The following is an 18,123-nucleotide window of genomic DNA, read 5'->3' on the forward strand; positions in this document are numbered from 1 at the left end:
CCCTTGTAAGGTACAGGCATGCTAGATTTTAGTAATCTCTAAGTCTTTATTTATTTATTTATTTATTTATTTATGTCTCCCTCATCACTATTCAGTCTATCAAAGTCCTACCAAGCTACTCAGCTGAAAACGAATTATTTTTGTCTTTAAGAATATGGTATGAGGCCTACTGTACACAGAGTACAAAACATCGAGGTGTTCATGACAAAAATCTAATTTAAGAATAGTGCTGTCAAATTCTCAGCAGTATCAAAGTGAATAAAGTGAATAATTCCTTGATAAAAACAGTTGTATGTGCTCACACCTTTTACAAGGTTTCTTTTATAATGCAAATAGCTTCTGCTAGAAAATTACTTATTGGGGGAGAGGGAGAGAGGCACCCCACCTCCTTCACTCCTGTTTTTTGACATGTTTTTATCATGTCTTTTCTTTTTTTTTTTTCTGTTTTTATCTACAATAACGAATATATAACAAGAAATGTGCCCTTTTCAGGTTGTTTGATGATTTTTCATTGGATGCTGGCCATTTTTATCTCCACGTAATCCATTTATGCATTCTCTCTAGAAACATCTTACAGTAGAAATTCCAGAATCATTGCATTGATTTCATTGGAAGGTGCTGGTTTATGAATAACTAATAATGATGTTGTCTTTGATTCTTAGGAATCTTTAAAAAAATGAGTCTAAAACTAGACATAAATCAGGAGGTTGGTGCTTTCATGGACATGCAACTAATGTGTTCCTTGAAGGCTGGTGTCATTTGACATGAACTGGGGGCAAGGTTACATGTTTGGGAGAGTACTGCAGGTACAGACCAAAATTTCCATATTCTAGGGGTATATTCCTTCTGTATTCCATCAGGGCGAACTCTTGAATCTCCAGAAGGCCTTAGCAATTACGTGGATGTCCCACAAGCCAGCAAAATGCTATGGTCCAGGTGCATACCAATGAACAAAAGCAGTAAAATGATGACGTTTTAAGCCACCTAAGGATACATATAGTTTTCATTTTGTGCCTTTCCATGAGATTTTTCTTAGTCTGTCACATTTCTTTTCCCTGTTGTTACTACAGATTCAGTGGGATACTATAAGTGAAAATACACCAGAGTTCTCCATTGTAAGATCTTTCTTTTGTGCTGACTTTTGTCCTGAAAAGAGATAAACCATTTCTTTCAGTTTGTCTGGAACACGGATGGGTATGGGCAACATTTTTCAACTGCTGAGTAGTAATCAAAAGGATCTATTTCACCCTTTTTCAAAATTCTGTCATTGACTAGACTGTTGATTATTTATTTATTATTTATATATGCCCGACCTTCTCCTACTAAATCAGCTTGAATAGATTAGTTTAGTGTCAATAATCTCTACACCACGTAGTTTTCCTACACTTAAAAAAAATATGGACACTTGACAGCTTCCTGCCTCCATGGCTCATTGAAAGACAAAAAAATGGGCACAAGGTACTGCACCAATAAAAAGCACCTTTCACCATGATTTTTCCAGATATGGCATTTTGATAAGATTTTATATTTGCCCTTGAATGTTCAAGTATTGAAAAATATTTATGAGTTTCAAAACTCCAGTGTTGGTAACTGTGAAATATAGATGTAGAACCATTCCTCATTCTTTCAGGCAGTTCCTGAACGGTATGTTGTGGGACACCATCTGGTGGATAACTGTAGTTAAAGCAAATATTTATATTTGCAAACAAGTTTTTTTTTGTTCCTTGAAGTTCATATTTGCTCAGATACCCAACAGTTTCCCTAGCCTTAACCAGTCTTGTAATAAGGGAAGGTTAAAGAACTATTCAGATGCAAATCCCTCCCCAACATGACCTACTTACTCTTTAGAAAGTAACGCAGACCATGTAAGACCTTTGTGCCGAAAGTACTGAATTCTAACTCATGTTGAATGTTGATGATTCCCATGGGTGCATTTCAGCATTAGCATTTTAGCATGTGCTTCTGTGGAACTTACCATGCTTTCATTCACATCATAAAGCAGTCTCAAAGCACAGGGATGAGATTCTTTTTGGGTGAGATTAAACCAGAAGATACGCTCCAAAAGCACACCTAACGCTCTCCATCTACAGGACCAGGTTAGAAATACTAAACTTGCCTGATATATGTGTTGTGGATGTTGAGCTCTCAACACAAACACTTCAAATCCTTTCTTATTAGCCTGCACTACTTATGAATGTAGACTTCATGTGACTCGCTTGGACCTCGCTGCAGAGCACAGCCTAGGTGGGCTTTGTGAATCTTACTGGAAACCAGTCCATCACAAAGTGAACTTCAAAATGGAAACAGAGATCAGGCAGGCTTCTCTGCACTTGAAGATTCATTACATGGCTCAAAGGTATGTGATTTAGTCATTGAGTAAAAAGTCCTGAACCAAACCTTTTCTCTTTAGTCAAACAGAGACCAGAACAATTCATTTTAGAACATTTGTCTTTTTTGTTTTGTTTTGTTTTGTTTTCTCTTGGTGTGGCAGGATGAATGTTTTGAGGGATTTCTCTAGAAGCAGGGTTATTTTACTCAATTTCTTTAGTATTTGGAAGACAAGATTACTGATAGTCATGTTACACATGTGCTTGAAAAACATATTTTGTCTGCTACTTTTATATTTCTCTTGAAGCAACCAAACAAAAAGATAGGGTGTCTTTTCTAAAAGTTAAAATAATAGAGGGAGAAAGAATTGCATCTGTGTATAATTATAGCTGATGTGCTGAAAATCTACTGCTCTTTTGTAAGTTCATCCTCAGCAAAACCTCACACGATCAGCTCTTTTTTATGCCAAATAACCCACAAATTTTATAGCCTGGACCTTTCTACATCATAAATGTAAAAATAAAGCAGAGTGTTATTGATGGGAAATATTATTGGCACCAACTATAGTTCTAATGATCTGTAATACATGTATGATAGTTTATAGGTTAAGGCTGGCTGTAAATTTGTAAATGCATACAACCACGTAGTACTTTCACTTTGTGTGATACGATATAGAATCTTAAAATAAACAAGCCATATATTTAAGATAAACATAAATTCTTAAAATTCAGAAAGCAGCAACATTCCTGTAAAGAGAGGACATCATTTACTGGAATTGTTTTTACTAGGAATACCCAGTTTAGACATTTATGAGGTCAAGATAAGCGACACTGATTTATTAAGAACAAATTTAACTATTCAAGCTTTATAGTCACTTTTAGGATTAGTAATGCCTATCAGATTGACGCTTGCATTTAAACAGAGCTCTTAGTTTCACATTAAGAACGTAAGAAAGGCCTGACTAGGTCAAAACAAAGGTCCCTCCAGCTCAGTTTTTGGCCTTCAGCAGTGGCAATAGGAGAGTCTATCCATGGTGAGTAAAGAGCCCCATCATTTTCAGAGGTCCATTCCTCTTTCACTTGACACACCATTATTGTATTATGGACATGAGAAACACATCCCTACCCTATGGAGATATCCCTTATTTGTCTAATCCCTTTTTGAACCTGCTGTCAGTGTTTGCTTCTACAGTCTCATGTGACAATAAATTCCAGAAGCCCACTACCTTGTGTTTAAAGAAATGCTTCGTTTGATATGTTTTAAGCTGCTGTCCTATTATTTTCAACAACTTCTCGTATTATGGGATGCAGTGAACTAGTGGTTCTGCTTTAACCACTATTTTCATCACTTTTCTCCCCAGCCTTCTCCTTTCACTGCTGGAGTCCCAGCTTTTTCAGTTTCTCCTCAGAAGGTAGCTGCTCAGTCCCTAATTCATTTCAGTTGCCCATAGAGCTTTATGTTGTTATGCAGAATGCCAAGACATTTTTTTTTTTTTGCGAGTTTCTCAGCATATTCTGGGATCAAACTGTTATACTGCTGAAAAGAATACTGAAGGTTTCCATATTATCAAGGTGATAATTTTCGTTCTTATTCCTAAGGGTTCACAAGAATTCATACCTGGGGAATATAGTTTGATTTTTTCCTTTCTAATTTCCAGCTACTATTTTATATGTAATGCTATTCATTAATTCCAAATTTAAAATTTTGAGAAGTACCATATTTTTTGCTATAACAAGCTAAGCATAAATATATTTTGCTGTGTTTCAATAATACTTGCACTTTTCTCTAATGTGCTACTTGGTTATTCCTTTAATGCATGTATCTATCTACAGAACTTTTAATTATGTTAGGCTCTTCTGGAATGTCTTTAAAGTTTTCCTCAAAGACTTTGAATCATATATATTCACTACCTTCTCTGACACTCAGTATTTCTCCCACTCTAACAACTTCTGCTGAACACTAGTTTTGAAAATTTTCCTTCATTTGAGGCACGTTTTTTCCACCTCATATGTTAAGGGTTTAGTTCTGCATTAATTACAAATATTATCTACTAGTGCAGAAGCTTACGGCCACAGGTAGCTAACTTCTTTTCTCCCAGGAGAAAAATGCAAGCATTGTGTTGACTGTTTTTGATTTATAGAACACAAAGGCCTCATTCATTCTGATTTCAAGGTCATCGCTATGTGATCTTCTTGACAAGTTCGAACAACTTGCAGATAAGCATCAAGAAGTCCTCCTGAATAACAATGACTAGACTGTCAGGATAGTAATAGTATGACTGAAGGGAGCATCCTCTAAATGCAACACATACTAAGGAATGTGGAGAAAACTTCTAAGACCTACTGTTGTGATAAAATGGCATGTGCCATTTTTAATGTAATGATGAACTGGATTGCTGATTGGAATCAAGAATTAAATGAACCTGCTAATTTAGCTAAGAAGAGAGGGATTTTGACCCTTTCATATAAAGCAGAGTGATGTGTAGGAAGCTCAAAGAATATGATATCTTTCTCTGACTCCTTTGTTCCTCTGTGGGAGGCCACTCTATAACATAGAAAAAATTTCTTGATGCTGCTGAATTTCATATAAGCAGATTGACAGGATGCAGAGTTTGGCACAGTTGTCTTTTTTTCTGATGAGGATTACAAATAGCAGCAGTGGCAAAGATCCAAACTGACCTATACTGACAAAATAATTCAAGTAATTCTTCAGGGAATCTGACCACAAACACATTTAGTCCTTTACTTTCATGTGGACTTCAAAACACTGCAAAAATCTCATGGTATGCTGTACAGTTGTGAGCTCTGTGCTGCACACATTCACTTGGTGTAGTACCACATGAGGCTGAGACAAGCGGATACATACAACAAGGTTCTAAGGAGTGATAAATAAACTGGGTTTATTTCATTCCTAGATAAATTTCATAGAAGTAGGACATGTGAAAATTGGGTGATAAAGATTCCCATGCCCAGCATAACTAGGAATGTCATGTATATTAATTAAGCAAACAGAAACAACAAAATAGTTTGTATGTATTTTTGAGGTGCATACAATTCACAATAGAACAGGTTTCCAGTCTCAGTGCCAGATCAACCTAGCCAAAAAGGATAATTGATTGGTTTTATGCATCATTGCACAGTGTCTAAAGGCACTCATAATCTATGGTTGATTGCATTTTGAGTATTGCCAAAACGAATACAATCCCCTCACTGTTGAACAAGATCATAATATTTATATTGACAATTGAGAACTTTGAATAATACAGTCACATCATGTCTTTTCTATAAAATTAAGACCCTTTTATGTCCAAAATCAAAAACAGATTGCACAGGCCAAATAGTTAGGATCTTGTCAGCATTTTTCAATTAAAATTGCTTATTTGTCTAAGTTGTGTCTTTGTCATATAAATATGAAAATATATTCTTACAGTATGGACTTGGATTCAATTCAACTTCAAGACTTTCTTGTATTTTCTTATAGCAAGCTATCTGCCCTCTCAAAATGAGATATAAAGGAAATAAAGAAAAATGCCTTTTTAGTTTATGAGGCTGAGAAAATACAGAACTGTTCCCATTTAGAAATTGTCTCAAAAGGTAGTATTAAACCTAGAGACATCTTTCAAGAAGAATGACCAGATTCACTTTGACAAAGAACAAGCTGAGGGAGAGTATGTTCTCTCTCTGAAAACCAGTGAACCAAAATTTGGAATAAAAAGGCCTTTTAAAATTTCTTATGGAACATGGAAACAGTTGATATATTCTGTGAGTGTCCCAGTCAAGCAAGAATGTAGGATCACTTTTAACAGACCGTTTTTCAGGCACTGAAAATTTTCTTCAAAAAATTCTTCTCAAATTTCACTGAGTGCCGTTAAGTTTTTTAAAAGTTTCTAAAAGCAGATTATTAATATATCTTTACATCAACTTTTTATTATTATTATTATTATTTATTTCTAATTGCAAGGAGATTTGTTATTTGGGCATAGATTTGAGAGCCAGTAGATCTAAATTTTATTTCTGTCACTGCCATTCTGTGCTTTTAGAATTCTGTGCTTTTATAAAACAGGGATAAAAATAATTTCATTTATATAAAACTTCAGTATCTATTGATGAAACTATCTTTTCAAACGAAGTAATGAGATTAATTTTGGTTGCTGGGATTACCAAAAATAAAAAATAAAAATAAAAACACACCACCAACAACAAAACAAACAAACAAACAAACAACTGCAATGTATCTAGATATCCCAGAACAGTTTTGAGACTTACTCTCCTAAAACGGTTGATCTTTCTTTAAGGGAACTGTGTAACAAGCTTTTACCTGCATGAAAGGCAAAGAGGCTATCCCAGGCCAAGGCAAAAGTACCACCAGCCACACACAATTCTCTTTCAAGGGAATAGTTTTGTTGTCAACAAAACCGGGAAAAAAAAAAAAGTTAAGTGGAATAGCCTCACCATTGCAGTAGATTATAGTACAGTACACTGCAGTTACATTATGCTCACACAAGGCTTAAATTGAAATTCTTGCAGCAAATCTGGTAGGGGAGTTATCTGGAGCCCTCTGCACATTGGATTTGGGACACAGAAGACCTTCTCAGGAGAAGATGCAGACAAAAAGATTGATGTGACTGGTACATTGTGCTGATGCTGTGTCCGGGACAGAAAAAGTCCCACTGAGTACAGTGCTCCTGCCCAAGTATTACCTCCAAATATTCTCTCCTTCATTCCTTATAGGCACTGGGATGGTTTGGGCACCTAACTCCCACAGAAGTCACAGCTGCAGACTGCGTTTTCTGTTGACTATCTTAGTTTACACCATGCCCTGCAAACTGATTTTAGTTAATCACCTCCTAGATACCTAACTTTTCCAAAGCTTTGTGTATGACAGACTCACTTGAAATTCTGAATTTCTCTAAATGAGAGTGGTTTCCAGGAATCGGGTATAGCATTACTGAGTTTTAGTCTCAGACTCATGTCTCCCATTTAGACTCATATGTCTCCCTTTCAAATCTAGCCCAAGGTCTTTTACTTGTGAGTGCTAGATCTGGGGCCCTCAGCACAAGAAGTACATGGAAGTATTAGAACAAGTCCAGAGGAGGGCCACAAAGATGATCAAGGGGCTGGAGCACCTCTCCTACGAAGACAGGCTGAGAGAGCTGGGGTTGTTCAGCCTGGAGAAGAGAAGGCTCTGGGGAGACCTTACAGCGGCCTTCCAGTACCTAAAGGGGGCCTGCAGGAAAGGTGGGGAGGGACTCGTTGTCAGGGGGTGTAGGGATAGGGCAAGGGTAATGGCTTTAAGCTAAAAATGGGGAGATATAGATTAAACATAAGGAGGAAATTCTTTACTATGAGGGTGGTGAGGCACTACTGGAAGCTGTGGGCAGAGAAGCGGTGGATGTCCCATCCCTGTAAGTGTTCAAGGTCAGGCTGGATGGGGCTTTGAGCAACCTGATCTAGCACAAAGTGTCCCAGACCACAGATGGGGGTTGGTACTGGATGATCCTTAAGGGCCCTTCCAACCCAAACCGCTTTATGATTCTATGAATCTAAAAAGGAGTGAATCTTTCCTGGGTGAAGGTGCCACTGAAGCACAGCATTGCTTCCCTCTCATTTTCACGCAGTTAAATTTCATAATGGGATTGTTAAGATGGGGGCATTTATTTCTAATTATTTTTCTTACCTTTACATCTCTGTGATTCTACATCTTAATTTTTTCTTCCTTCTTGTCTACCATTCCTCCACTATTCTTGTGACACAAAATGGCATCAAAATTTCTGACATTCACTGGGGAATCTCTCTGGTACCAGCTCCAAATAGCCATTTGAGTTATTTCTGAAGATCTGTGAGAATTCTGCAGAACTGCTTCCTACCTTTGTTGCAGCTATTTCTTTTGGGCAGCGTGGAAGATCAGAGAAAATGGTGCAGTGTGTGCTATTTAATTCTTTGTCCTCGCATACTATGCCAAAACTCTTTATGTGGTTTGCACAATAATGGAGTAAAAAACAAAGGAAAACCAGAAAACCATTTGCAATGAATAGCAGTTTAGCTTGTTTGTGTGGTTTCATTGTTTTCTTGTTTGTTTGTTTTGTTTTTAGTAGTGATTTTTTGGGAGAAAATAGTATTTAACTACAAGCCCATCCATTCTGGAGTTACAGCATTGCCTACTAGTGACCTCACATTAGCATTTTAAAACACAAGATCTAGTAGTTGTTACTGTTCAAATAAAACATGTTTTAGAACATTCTGAAGGATAAGCTGGTTCTGTATAAACACCTTGCAGATGAAGATTCACCCCCAGTAAATTCTGAGCAATGCACTGTCAGACACAGGGAAATTTGTAGACAACTACCCCAGTGCAGACTGGGCAATATTGTATTCCTGACCATACAGAATATTGTAATTAAGGCATTTATGTATATTAAGTGTAGTTTCAGAAACTGTACATTTTTTTTGTTGTCTTTCAAGCTGAAACCAAGAAATAGATTTAAAAGCTATCCATAGGTCTAGAGTTAAATCAGCTTTCTCAGGCAATTAGATTGCTAAACATTAATTTTTAAAAATTTGCTGGAACTGCATATGACCCAAAGAACCAAGGGTAAACTGCAATAGTGGAGAATTTTCTTAGAGATCCCTAATTTTATCCCAAATGTATTAGCCTGGGGATGTCAGTAACTGAGGCTAAAGAATTAATACAGTCCGTTGAATCATAGGACCATTCAGGTTGGAAAAGACCTCTAAGATCATCTAGTCCAACCTTTAACCTAGTACCAAAGTCCACCACTAAGCAAGCCATCCTGATAAGTTCTAAATCTACACGTTTCTTGAAGACCTCCATGGATGGTGACTCAACCACTTCTATGGACAGCCTGTTCCAATGCTGCACAACCCTTTCAGTAAAGAAATTTCTCCTAATATCCAACCTAAACCTCCCCTGGCACAACTTAAGGCCATTTCCCCTTGTCCTATCACTTCTTGCTTGGGAGGAGAGATCAACCTCCATCCCACTACGACCTCTGTTGGGGTAGTTGTAGAGAGTGGTAAGGTCTGGCTCTGGCACCTCAATGTCCTTGCAGCGAGGGGCCCAAAACTGAACACAGTATTTGAGGTTTGGTCTCACCAGAGCAAAGTACAGGGAGACAATCACTTCTCTAGTCCTGCTAGCCACACTATTTCTGACACAAGCCAGGATGCTGTTGGCCTTCTTGGCCACCCGAGCACGCTGCTGGCTCATATTCAGCCAGCTATGGACCAACACCCCCAGGTCCCTTTGTGCCAGGCAGCTTTCCAGCCACTCTTCACCAGCCTGTAGCATTGCGTGAGGTTGTTGTGCCCCAAGTACAAAACCCAGTACTCAGCCTTGTTGAACCTCATACAATTGGCCTCAGCCCATCGGTCCAGCCTATCCAGATCCCTCTGCAGAGCCCTCCTACACTTGAGCAGATCAACACCCACACCCAACTTGGTGTCATCTGCAAACTTACTGAGGGTGTGCTCAATCCCCTTGTCCAGATCATTGGTAAAGATATGGAAGAGAACTGGCCCCAGTACTAAGCCCTGAGGGACACCACTACTGACCTGCCTCCAGCTGGGTTTAACTCCATTCACCACGACTCTTTGGGCCCGGCCACCCAGACAGTTTTTTGCCCAGTGAAGCGTATGCCCATACAGGCCTTGAACAGCCAGCTTCTTCAGAAGAATGCTGTGGGAAGCCTTACTGGGTCAAAAGCTTTACTGAATTCTAGAGAGACCACATCCACAGCCCTTCCCTCATCCACTAAGCGCGACGCCTTGTCATAGGAGATCAGGTTTGTCAAGCAGGACCTGCCTTTGATAAACCCATGCTGACTGGGCCTGATCACCTGGTTGCCCTGTAGGTGCTACGTGATGGCACTCAGGATAATCTACTCCATGCACTTCCCTGGCGCCAAGGTCAGACTGACAGGCCTGTGGTTTCCTGGATCCTCCTTGCGGTCCTTCCTTTGGATGGCCATCACATTTGCTAGTTGCCAGTCAACTGGGACCTCTGCTGATAGCCAGGTCTGATGATAAATGATGAAAAGTGTCTTGGCAAGCACTTGAGCCAGCTCCCTCAGTACCCTCGGGTGGATAATATCTGGCCCCATAGACTTGCATACATCTAAGTGGTTTAGCAGGTCACTAACCATTTCCTTGTGGATTATGAGGGCTTCCTTCTGCTCCCTGTCCCTATCTACCAGCTCAGGGGCCTGAGTACCTGGAGGACAACTGGTCTTGCTGCTAAAGACTGAGGCAAAGAAGGCATTAAGTACCTCAGCCTTTTCCTCATCTCTTGTCACTGTTTCCCCCTACATCCAATAAAGGGTGGAGATTCTCTTTAGTCCTCTTTTTCTTATTTATGTACTTATAAAAAAAATAAAAATAAAAATATTGTCTTTAAGAGTAATAACCAGATTGAGCTCAAGTTGGGCTTTGGCTCTTCTAATTTTGCCCCTGCACAGCCTCATGACATCTTAGTAGTCCTCCTGAGTGGCCTGCCCCCTTCTTCCTAAGGTCACAAACCCTCTTTTTCTTCCTGAGTTCTAGCTACAGCGCTCTGTTCAGCCAGGCCAGTCTTCTTCCACACCAGCTTATCTTTCAGCATGTGGGGATGGCCTGCTCCTGAGCCTTTAGGATTTCCTTCTTGAAGAGCACCCAGCCTTCCTGGACTCCTTTGCCCTTCAGAACTGCCTCCCAAGGGACTCCTCCAACCAGTCTAACAGGCCGAAGTCTGCCCTCTGGAAGTCCAGGGTGGCAGTTCTTCTAACCTCCCTCCTTACTGTTCCAATAATCAAAAACTCTATTAATTCATGATCAGTGTGCTCAAGATGGCCTCCAACCTTCACGTCACCCACAAGTCCTTCTGTATTTACAAACAAAAGGTCGAGTGGGTTACCGTCCCTAGTTGGCTCGCTCACCAGCTGTGTCAGGAGAGCTGGGTTCTTGGTATACCCTTAGGTATATTCACAGTTCAAATAGAGGAGTCTGGAACATAGTGCAAAAACTAAATTCCTTGATATATAGAATGAACTAGGAAGTAACATGGACCAGAGGATTTTCAAAGAATGGATGTTTGTTACTTCCCCAGAATCTTGAAAGTAAAAATGCATCAGATTGAGAACCAAAATTTTGTAAATATAGGAACAGATAGTTTGACATGAATTTTATGGAATATATATTCTTTGCTTAGATGAAAAAATGGAAAAATTGATTAAATTGAGTATCCTTCTAGATACATTCCTTTCTTCTTGATTATGCAGACTAGTTTAACCAGGGTTTATGTACATATATAAAATTACCCAGTTAAACTGAACCAATGCTAATTTTTACAGCATTCTACTTTAAATTTAATCTATGATTTTTGTTGTAACCAGGAAAGAGAATTTTGAGATACAATAATTAGAAGGTAAATAAACCCAAACTGTATTCTGAACTGTCTGACAAAATGCTAGAGGCCTTGGAAAACAGAATTATGACAAGCAGGATCAGACTTTAGTTATTACTGATGGTGAAGACATAAATAACTAGAAAACATCCACTCCATTTCACGAAAGTCCTTCAAAATTCTGAAATACATCCTTGTTGAACATAACCTTTAAAATATTTGTGTTAAATGGTTTGTTTCAAAGTAGTATTTTTTATCAAAAAGTTCAGATCTTACAATTATCCTTTCCATTCTGAAGTGATGTAAGTTTCTCAGATCACTAGAACTTCCCCAAAAAGTTTTAGTTTTAACAAAACAATATATTTAAGTAGTATTTTCTAGGTGAAAATCTTCTTATCACCTTGAATGAGATAAAATAACAAAAGCCAGTCCTTTGTATGTATGTGTGGCGTTTTTTTTCATCACATCTGATATACAGCTTTTAATAAAAAGCTTTTCCTTCTCATCAATAATCAGACACACAAAAGAGGGAGCTTCCTTCTATCAATAACCTTTAACTAACATCAAATCTTCTGTTTCCTCAAGGCAAACAATCAGGTAGCCCTAACACCTGCAGCTACTGGAAACATTTGTCTAAGAAGGAATCAAACTAGTGGGAGCCTGGGGAAATATAAATACGGTAAATGGATTGCAAATACTTCAGCTGGTGCTTAGAAATTGTCCAGTCATGAAGTGCTACTTTTTGCTAATAAAACCCCCTAGAACTCACCAGAAGTTAGCTTACTGTGGTGTTGGAACAATTATCAAATATATTTAGAAGAGGACAAAGATGCATTATGGATGAAAATAGTGTTTATATACCAAACTGTAAGAAGGTAGAAGAAAAGCTCTCTGAGATGACAAATCACAAACTCAGACTGAGAGACAATTTCTCAAGCATACTAGTGTGCCTATATGTCCAAGCAGTTACATAAAGCTCTTTATACTTCATGTGGTGTTAGAATTTCCTCTGTGCTTAACAGTCCAAAGCATCCACATTGGATTCAAATTGTGCTTTGCTACAATGACTGTTACTTGTTAGAGTTCCCTACAGCTTTTACAAACATATTCTCCAGTATTTTTCGCCCTCAAACAGTTTTATGAACTTGAACACATATCCGTGTTAGTCTTGGGCCCACATAATTCCAGTAGATATCACTATACATGTCATGCCTCTACATACAATGCCTCTCTATATACATTGTCTCTACATACAATGCCCCTACATATCAGTGCAAGATAATAATATGAGAAATGGCATCACGATCATAAGAAATCTTTAATTTGAATTTATTAAGCCATTCCTACATAAGTTAAATCACCATGCCTACCAGCTGTAGAAAACCCTCTAAAGTAAATCACAGCTATATAGTCTGTGAAAATGTCTCAGTTTACGAAGGTGTTCTTCAAGCACCTTCTTGAATACTTCATCATTCAACACTACCTGCTCCCTTTTTCTCAAGCATGAAGACAAGAAATTAAAAATAGAAACAGTCGTGAAAGAGGAAAATAGTGGACTTGATTTAGAAAGTCTCTTCCAGTCCTTTCTATGCAGGACAGTATTGTAATGGTGGCCTTTTCCATGTACACGGATTCAAGAGACAACTGAGAATTAATACATTCATTACTTCTGATATGCACTACAGTGGTGAGATGTCATTTGATCCTCTTTTAGTAGCCTTAGCTACTCTAGTGCCTTTAGCTTAGCTACAGTTCTGAGTATGTGGTAATTGTCAGAGAATAAGAATAGAGAATAGAATAAAATAGAATATAAAAATAATAACGTAGTGTATCAGTAATTCATTTTCACAGCTTGGGTTAGAATAGATTTGGCAAACTAAACAGAAGTTATAGGATCCCAAAACGTGAGACAGATGAGTCAGGGTTTTTCCCAGGGCAGAAGGCACAAAGAAATGTGCCAGGTAGCCAATAAACATAATTTATACAAATTAAGTCTTCATATATGATTAAGATAATAATTTTAAGAGTTCTGGTATTGTGACTGCACTCCTTCGCCCCTGAGTCAATGTACATTTCAAGTTTTTATATGTATATGCTCAAACTCTTCTTCAGACTTCAGTTTTATTTAATATCAGCATAGTTTCGTTTGCAGATATTTCATATATTACAATATGAATTCACTACAGACCATGCATTTTCCATGTTATATCTCCACAGCATTAATTGCACAATTAAGTTATTACACTTTTAAAATTACTCTTATTATTTTACAGGAATGCCTATGTTGTCTGATCAGGTTTCCTGAATCCTTGTTGTTCCTCAGGAAGCATTTAGGGGCCACCAATGGTTACAGAGCTTGTAATACCCAAGGTAATTCATTTAGAGCTGCTTTGGTGTATCTCTGCAAGGCACAGTCTTGCACCATGTAAATAGTCTGATTGCCAAACTAAGACAGAATACCTGAATTTTATATCTGAAAATTACTTTTACAGCCATCATGATTAGGATTTTATTTGAAAATGAGAAGTTAGGGGATGTTTCAATATTTGTAGGTAATGAAACAAGAAAAATGATCTCCAGTAACAAAGATTTCTCTAAATCAATAGGCAAACTGCTATTTGACATCAGTAAGAACACTATTGACTTCTACATCTAGAGAGCTCTGAAGATATCATCCTTTAAGAAACAGTTTTTATTTAAAAGGATGAGGTGGTCAGTTTTGTTAGGAAGTAGTATTAAAAGTTTTTAAAATGCATATGTTTTAAGACAAATACCAACCATGTTAGTAAGTAACATGATTTCACATAGTGAGTATAGAAATTTTTACTTACATGACTAACAGCAATACTTTTATAATTACTTCTCTGTTGGATTATCTTCCCAAGAAGCCTTAAGCATTACAGGCATGTACATTATAGAGGACCAAAAAATCTAACTATCATGTTCTGGAAAGCATATGTGATCACAGCAACAGAGATTTGTTTTTAAATGTTAGGATAGATACAAACCATTGTGGGGGTGTATATACAAAGTTTTGAAATATTAGAATGCAGACTTCTGAGACTAGAGGAATAGGATTGTTTGACATAATGTTATTTACACATCCATAAAAGAACTGCAGCAGACAAGAGTTTTACTTCTGACTGTAGATCAGACTTGGAAGCTCCACGTGCAAAATTTTCAGAGAACGAAGTTAAAAGTGAGTATGTTGAAATGAGTGATACATGGTGAGAAGTAATACTGAGCCACTATATCTGTTCAAACATTTCTCCATCAGACCTGTCACACTTGTGGTGGTGGTCTTTATTCTCCGGGGTAGTATTCAGATGTCAAGTCAGATTAAAGCTGGCTTTGAATGAGCTAGTTCATCCATACCATGCAGTCTACTGGGACTACTTTGCCATACGCTTACCAATGTGCAAGATGTATCAATTTATATTACACATAATACCAGAAAAAAAAAAAATAAAGAATTCGGATTTCTTGTTTCACAGGCACTGCTTTAACCATTCAAATTAATCACTAGTTTCAAACTGAAAATAGCCTGAACTTTTTAAATACAGGGTCAAGTTTGTAATGATTATTGAAAAATAAATGTCCTCCCACAATTCTTCTCCTGAACTTGTTAGTGTCACTGAGATGTGTCGTCAGTACTATCAGCAAGATTAATAGTGTGAGCAAGAGAAGTGATTCAAATCACACAAATGCCTGAGCAGTTTAGATAGTGTGGAGTATTTGAAACATCTGCACAGGGCTTGCAGCTACTGGACCTACAGCAGACCTGCGCTCTTCTGGAGCAATAGCTGGAATGCAGGTGGGATATCCTAGTGATCTTTCCTCAGGCTTCTAGGTTTCACCTGATAAACACTGATAAAATATTTCCGGTAGCATGAAGAAAAAAAGGAAATATGCATTTATCCACAATATATTGCATCTACTTCACAGCTTTCCGAGTCAAATTTATTTACAACCGCAAAAGCATGTGAATTGTACTAATTTCTGTGTAGCATTGGCGTAACACAGGCAATTTAAAATTTGTCCCAGTTACTAAATAGCAGAAAATTTTCTTATTTTTTGGTGGATGTTCTGTAAATATGCAGAACCGTACAAATGTGGGATTGAAAATAATTCTGTAGTAGGATTTGCTTTGGCTGGGGAGTTGGACAAGATGAACTCCAAAGATGCCTTCCAACATAAATTAGCTGATTCTATAAAATGCAGATGCAGTTTTTAAAAATACCTTTTGTGAAAATCCCGTGCAGGACAGTACCTTTGATAATAAGGATTTGATTGCAGAACATAGCAAAGGAAATAATTGTGAAAGCACAGTATTATATGAAGTTTATTTTATTGATCTCTTTTAAAAAGTAGTGAGTGCAATCTTACTATTTTATTTTTCATTGTTAAATATTTTATTTTTATGATAAATATGTTGTAAAAATGTAGGCCTCGTCAGGGAGATGCATTGAAACACAACATTAAATCAGAGGTCAATAAGACTACAAAGCTGAGACTAACATGCAAGTCATTTAAATTATCTGTATGAAAATGAAAGTAAATTTTATTTAAAATATTTGGAACATTGTGTAAAAAATCTTACTATTATAAAATGGATAGAAATGGAGACCTTGACAATAGTAACTTTGAGAAATTATACAGAAATTGAAAATAAGCCCTCAAAAATACAGAACATCATTCCAATAATATCGTAGACAGAAAAAAAAAAAAAAAAGAATTTTGAAGATTTTAAACTTTGGCAACTAAAAATATCATTTATTACACTGTTTTTAGCATTTTGCATCTTTCACAGCTATTGAATAATAGCTTAAATTACAAAGATCCATTGTGCTCTCAATTTTTCAGTACACTTTCAAAACCTACTGTACTAGATTTTGACTGGGAAGTCAAAAACTAAATAAAAAATGGTCGAACGGTTGAATGACCTAGCCCATCACCTAATAATTGTGTTGAGTGTCACTTGCTAGACTAACCTCATGAAGAATTAAATCTGAAATATATGACAAGGCCATTCTAGTGACTACAGCATATTAAAACAAATTATTTAGGGGGGGAAAAAAGGATGGCAGCATAACTTTGGAGGAATAATTAAGCTCAAGCAGAGACATAAGGACTCTTTCTTTAATCCAAGTAATGTCTATCACCACAAAACAGTAATTGGCTAGATTTTAGGTAACACTTAAGCTTGACAAAAACTTACATCTATGCTGTGCATATCATACCCTGAAGAAGAATGTTTAGGATATGGGAGACAGAAATGATAGTAAATACATAATGACAACATGAATGAGAGACTGTTATTTTATTTCTAGAAGAGACAATAAGGATGAGTGTCTGGTACAAGAGGCTGTCATTTTTTGCTGTTCATATTAACACTTTTCACTGGACTGTAAGTGTCCCAGGGAGGTAGCATAAGGCCAAAAAAGAGTAAGTCATGCAGGCTAATTAGGCTAAGTGGCTGTGTTTTGTTACAGCAAGACCATCCCCAAGCCCACTGAAATTACTGGTGCATACACAGCCAGTCAATGGTTTCAACTGGAAATCAGAAGCATCTACTTGCAGCTGGGGCTGAAATTTGAGTACAGACCTCTCCTCCCCTCTCTGTACTCCAGAGCCAGGCTATCAGCTGATCGGCAGCGCTGTCAGCAGCTCAGCAGCCTTGGGAGCCTGTCTCAAGAGGAGGGACAGATCTCCAAGTAATTCTTGCTCTCGTTTGCATCTGTAGGAAGGAAGTAGGCTTGGAAACTGGCTGAGCAGCTCTGTGAAGAACTCTTTTTCCTCCCCAGCTCGTGGGACGAACGCCTTTTATCATTTAACACGGTTAATAAGTTGTAATAAAACTCTCCCCACCACATTTTCCCAAGATACAATAGATAATGTGGGGGACTGGATTAGGGGACACCCAAGCCCATATACAGGGGTTCAGCAATGTGGAAAGAGACGGGTTTTGTTTTAAACCAGGTTTAACCTGAACTTTATTATCCAAAGCAAATATATTTTTCTGTAATGAGGTCTCTAAAGAGATGCAATGATAATCCCCCTTACCCATGGTGTGGGGATGAAGAGTGTACATACTCAAACACCCAAGAATGCTTCTGAAATACCTCAGGGAATAAACGGTGTAACACTGTGGATCACATGAACTCTTCCAGATACCTGTGATTCTGGTGGTTTACACAATGGAAAATCTCCCGAGCTGGCCTACAACCTTTGCCAGAAAAAACATAAGATGTGTGCTTCCCCTATTTTCATATCCTGTTATCACATATTTAAGATCACATTGTCTTGTTACAACTGTGCACCCGTAATATAAGCAAATATAGCATTTTCAGCACAGAAATATAATGAGGACTTTTTGGAAAAATGTATACAGTAATTAAG

The 18,123-nt window shown here is 37.7% G+C and overlaps 1 protein-coding gene across 2 annotated transcripts in view; it reads left to right on the top strand.

The window, feature by feature from the left end:
* Window positions 1-1,865: 1,865 nt before the first annotated feature.
* Window positions 1,866-18,123, top strand: part of LRRC72 (leucine rich repeat containing 72) — a 36,973-nt gene continuing 20,715 nt past the window's right edge. Inside the window, exons 1-2 of one of the 2 annotated variants that reach the window (XM_013183500.3) lie at window positions 1,866-2,096; window positions 2,179-2,356. In XM_013183500.3, coding sequence (XP_013038954.1) covers window positions 2,298-2,356 — 59 coding nt within the window. In that variant the 5' untranslated portion in view covers window positions 1,866-2,096; window positions 2,179-2,297. Of the gene's footprint in view, window positions 2,097-2,135; window positions 2,357-13,997; window positions 14,095-18,123 lie in introns of those variants that run through there. The other variant, XM_013183499.3, reaches the window with a different exon arrangement.

The sequence above is a fragment of the Anser cygnoides genome, chromosome 2, assembly GCF_040182565.1.
Source record: "Anser cygnoides isolate HZ-2024a breed goose chromosome 2, Taihu_goose_T2T_genome, whole genome shotgun sequence".
Classification (NCBI taxonomy): domain Eukaryota; kingdom Metazoa; phylum Chordata; class Aves; order Anseriformes; family Anatidae; genus Anser; species Anser cygnoides.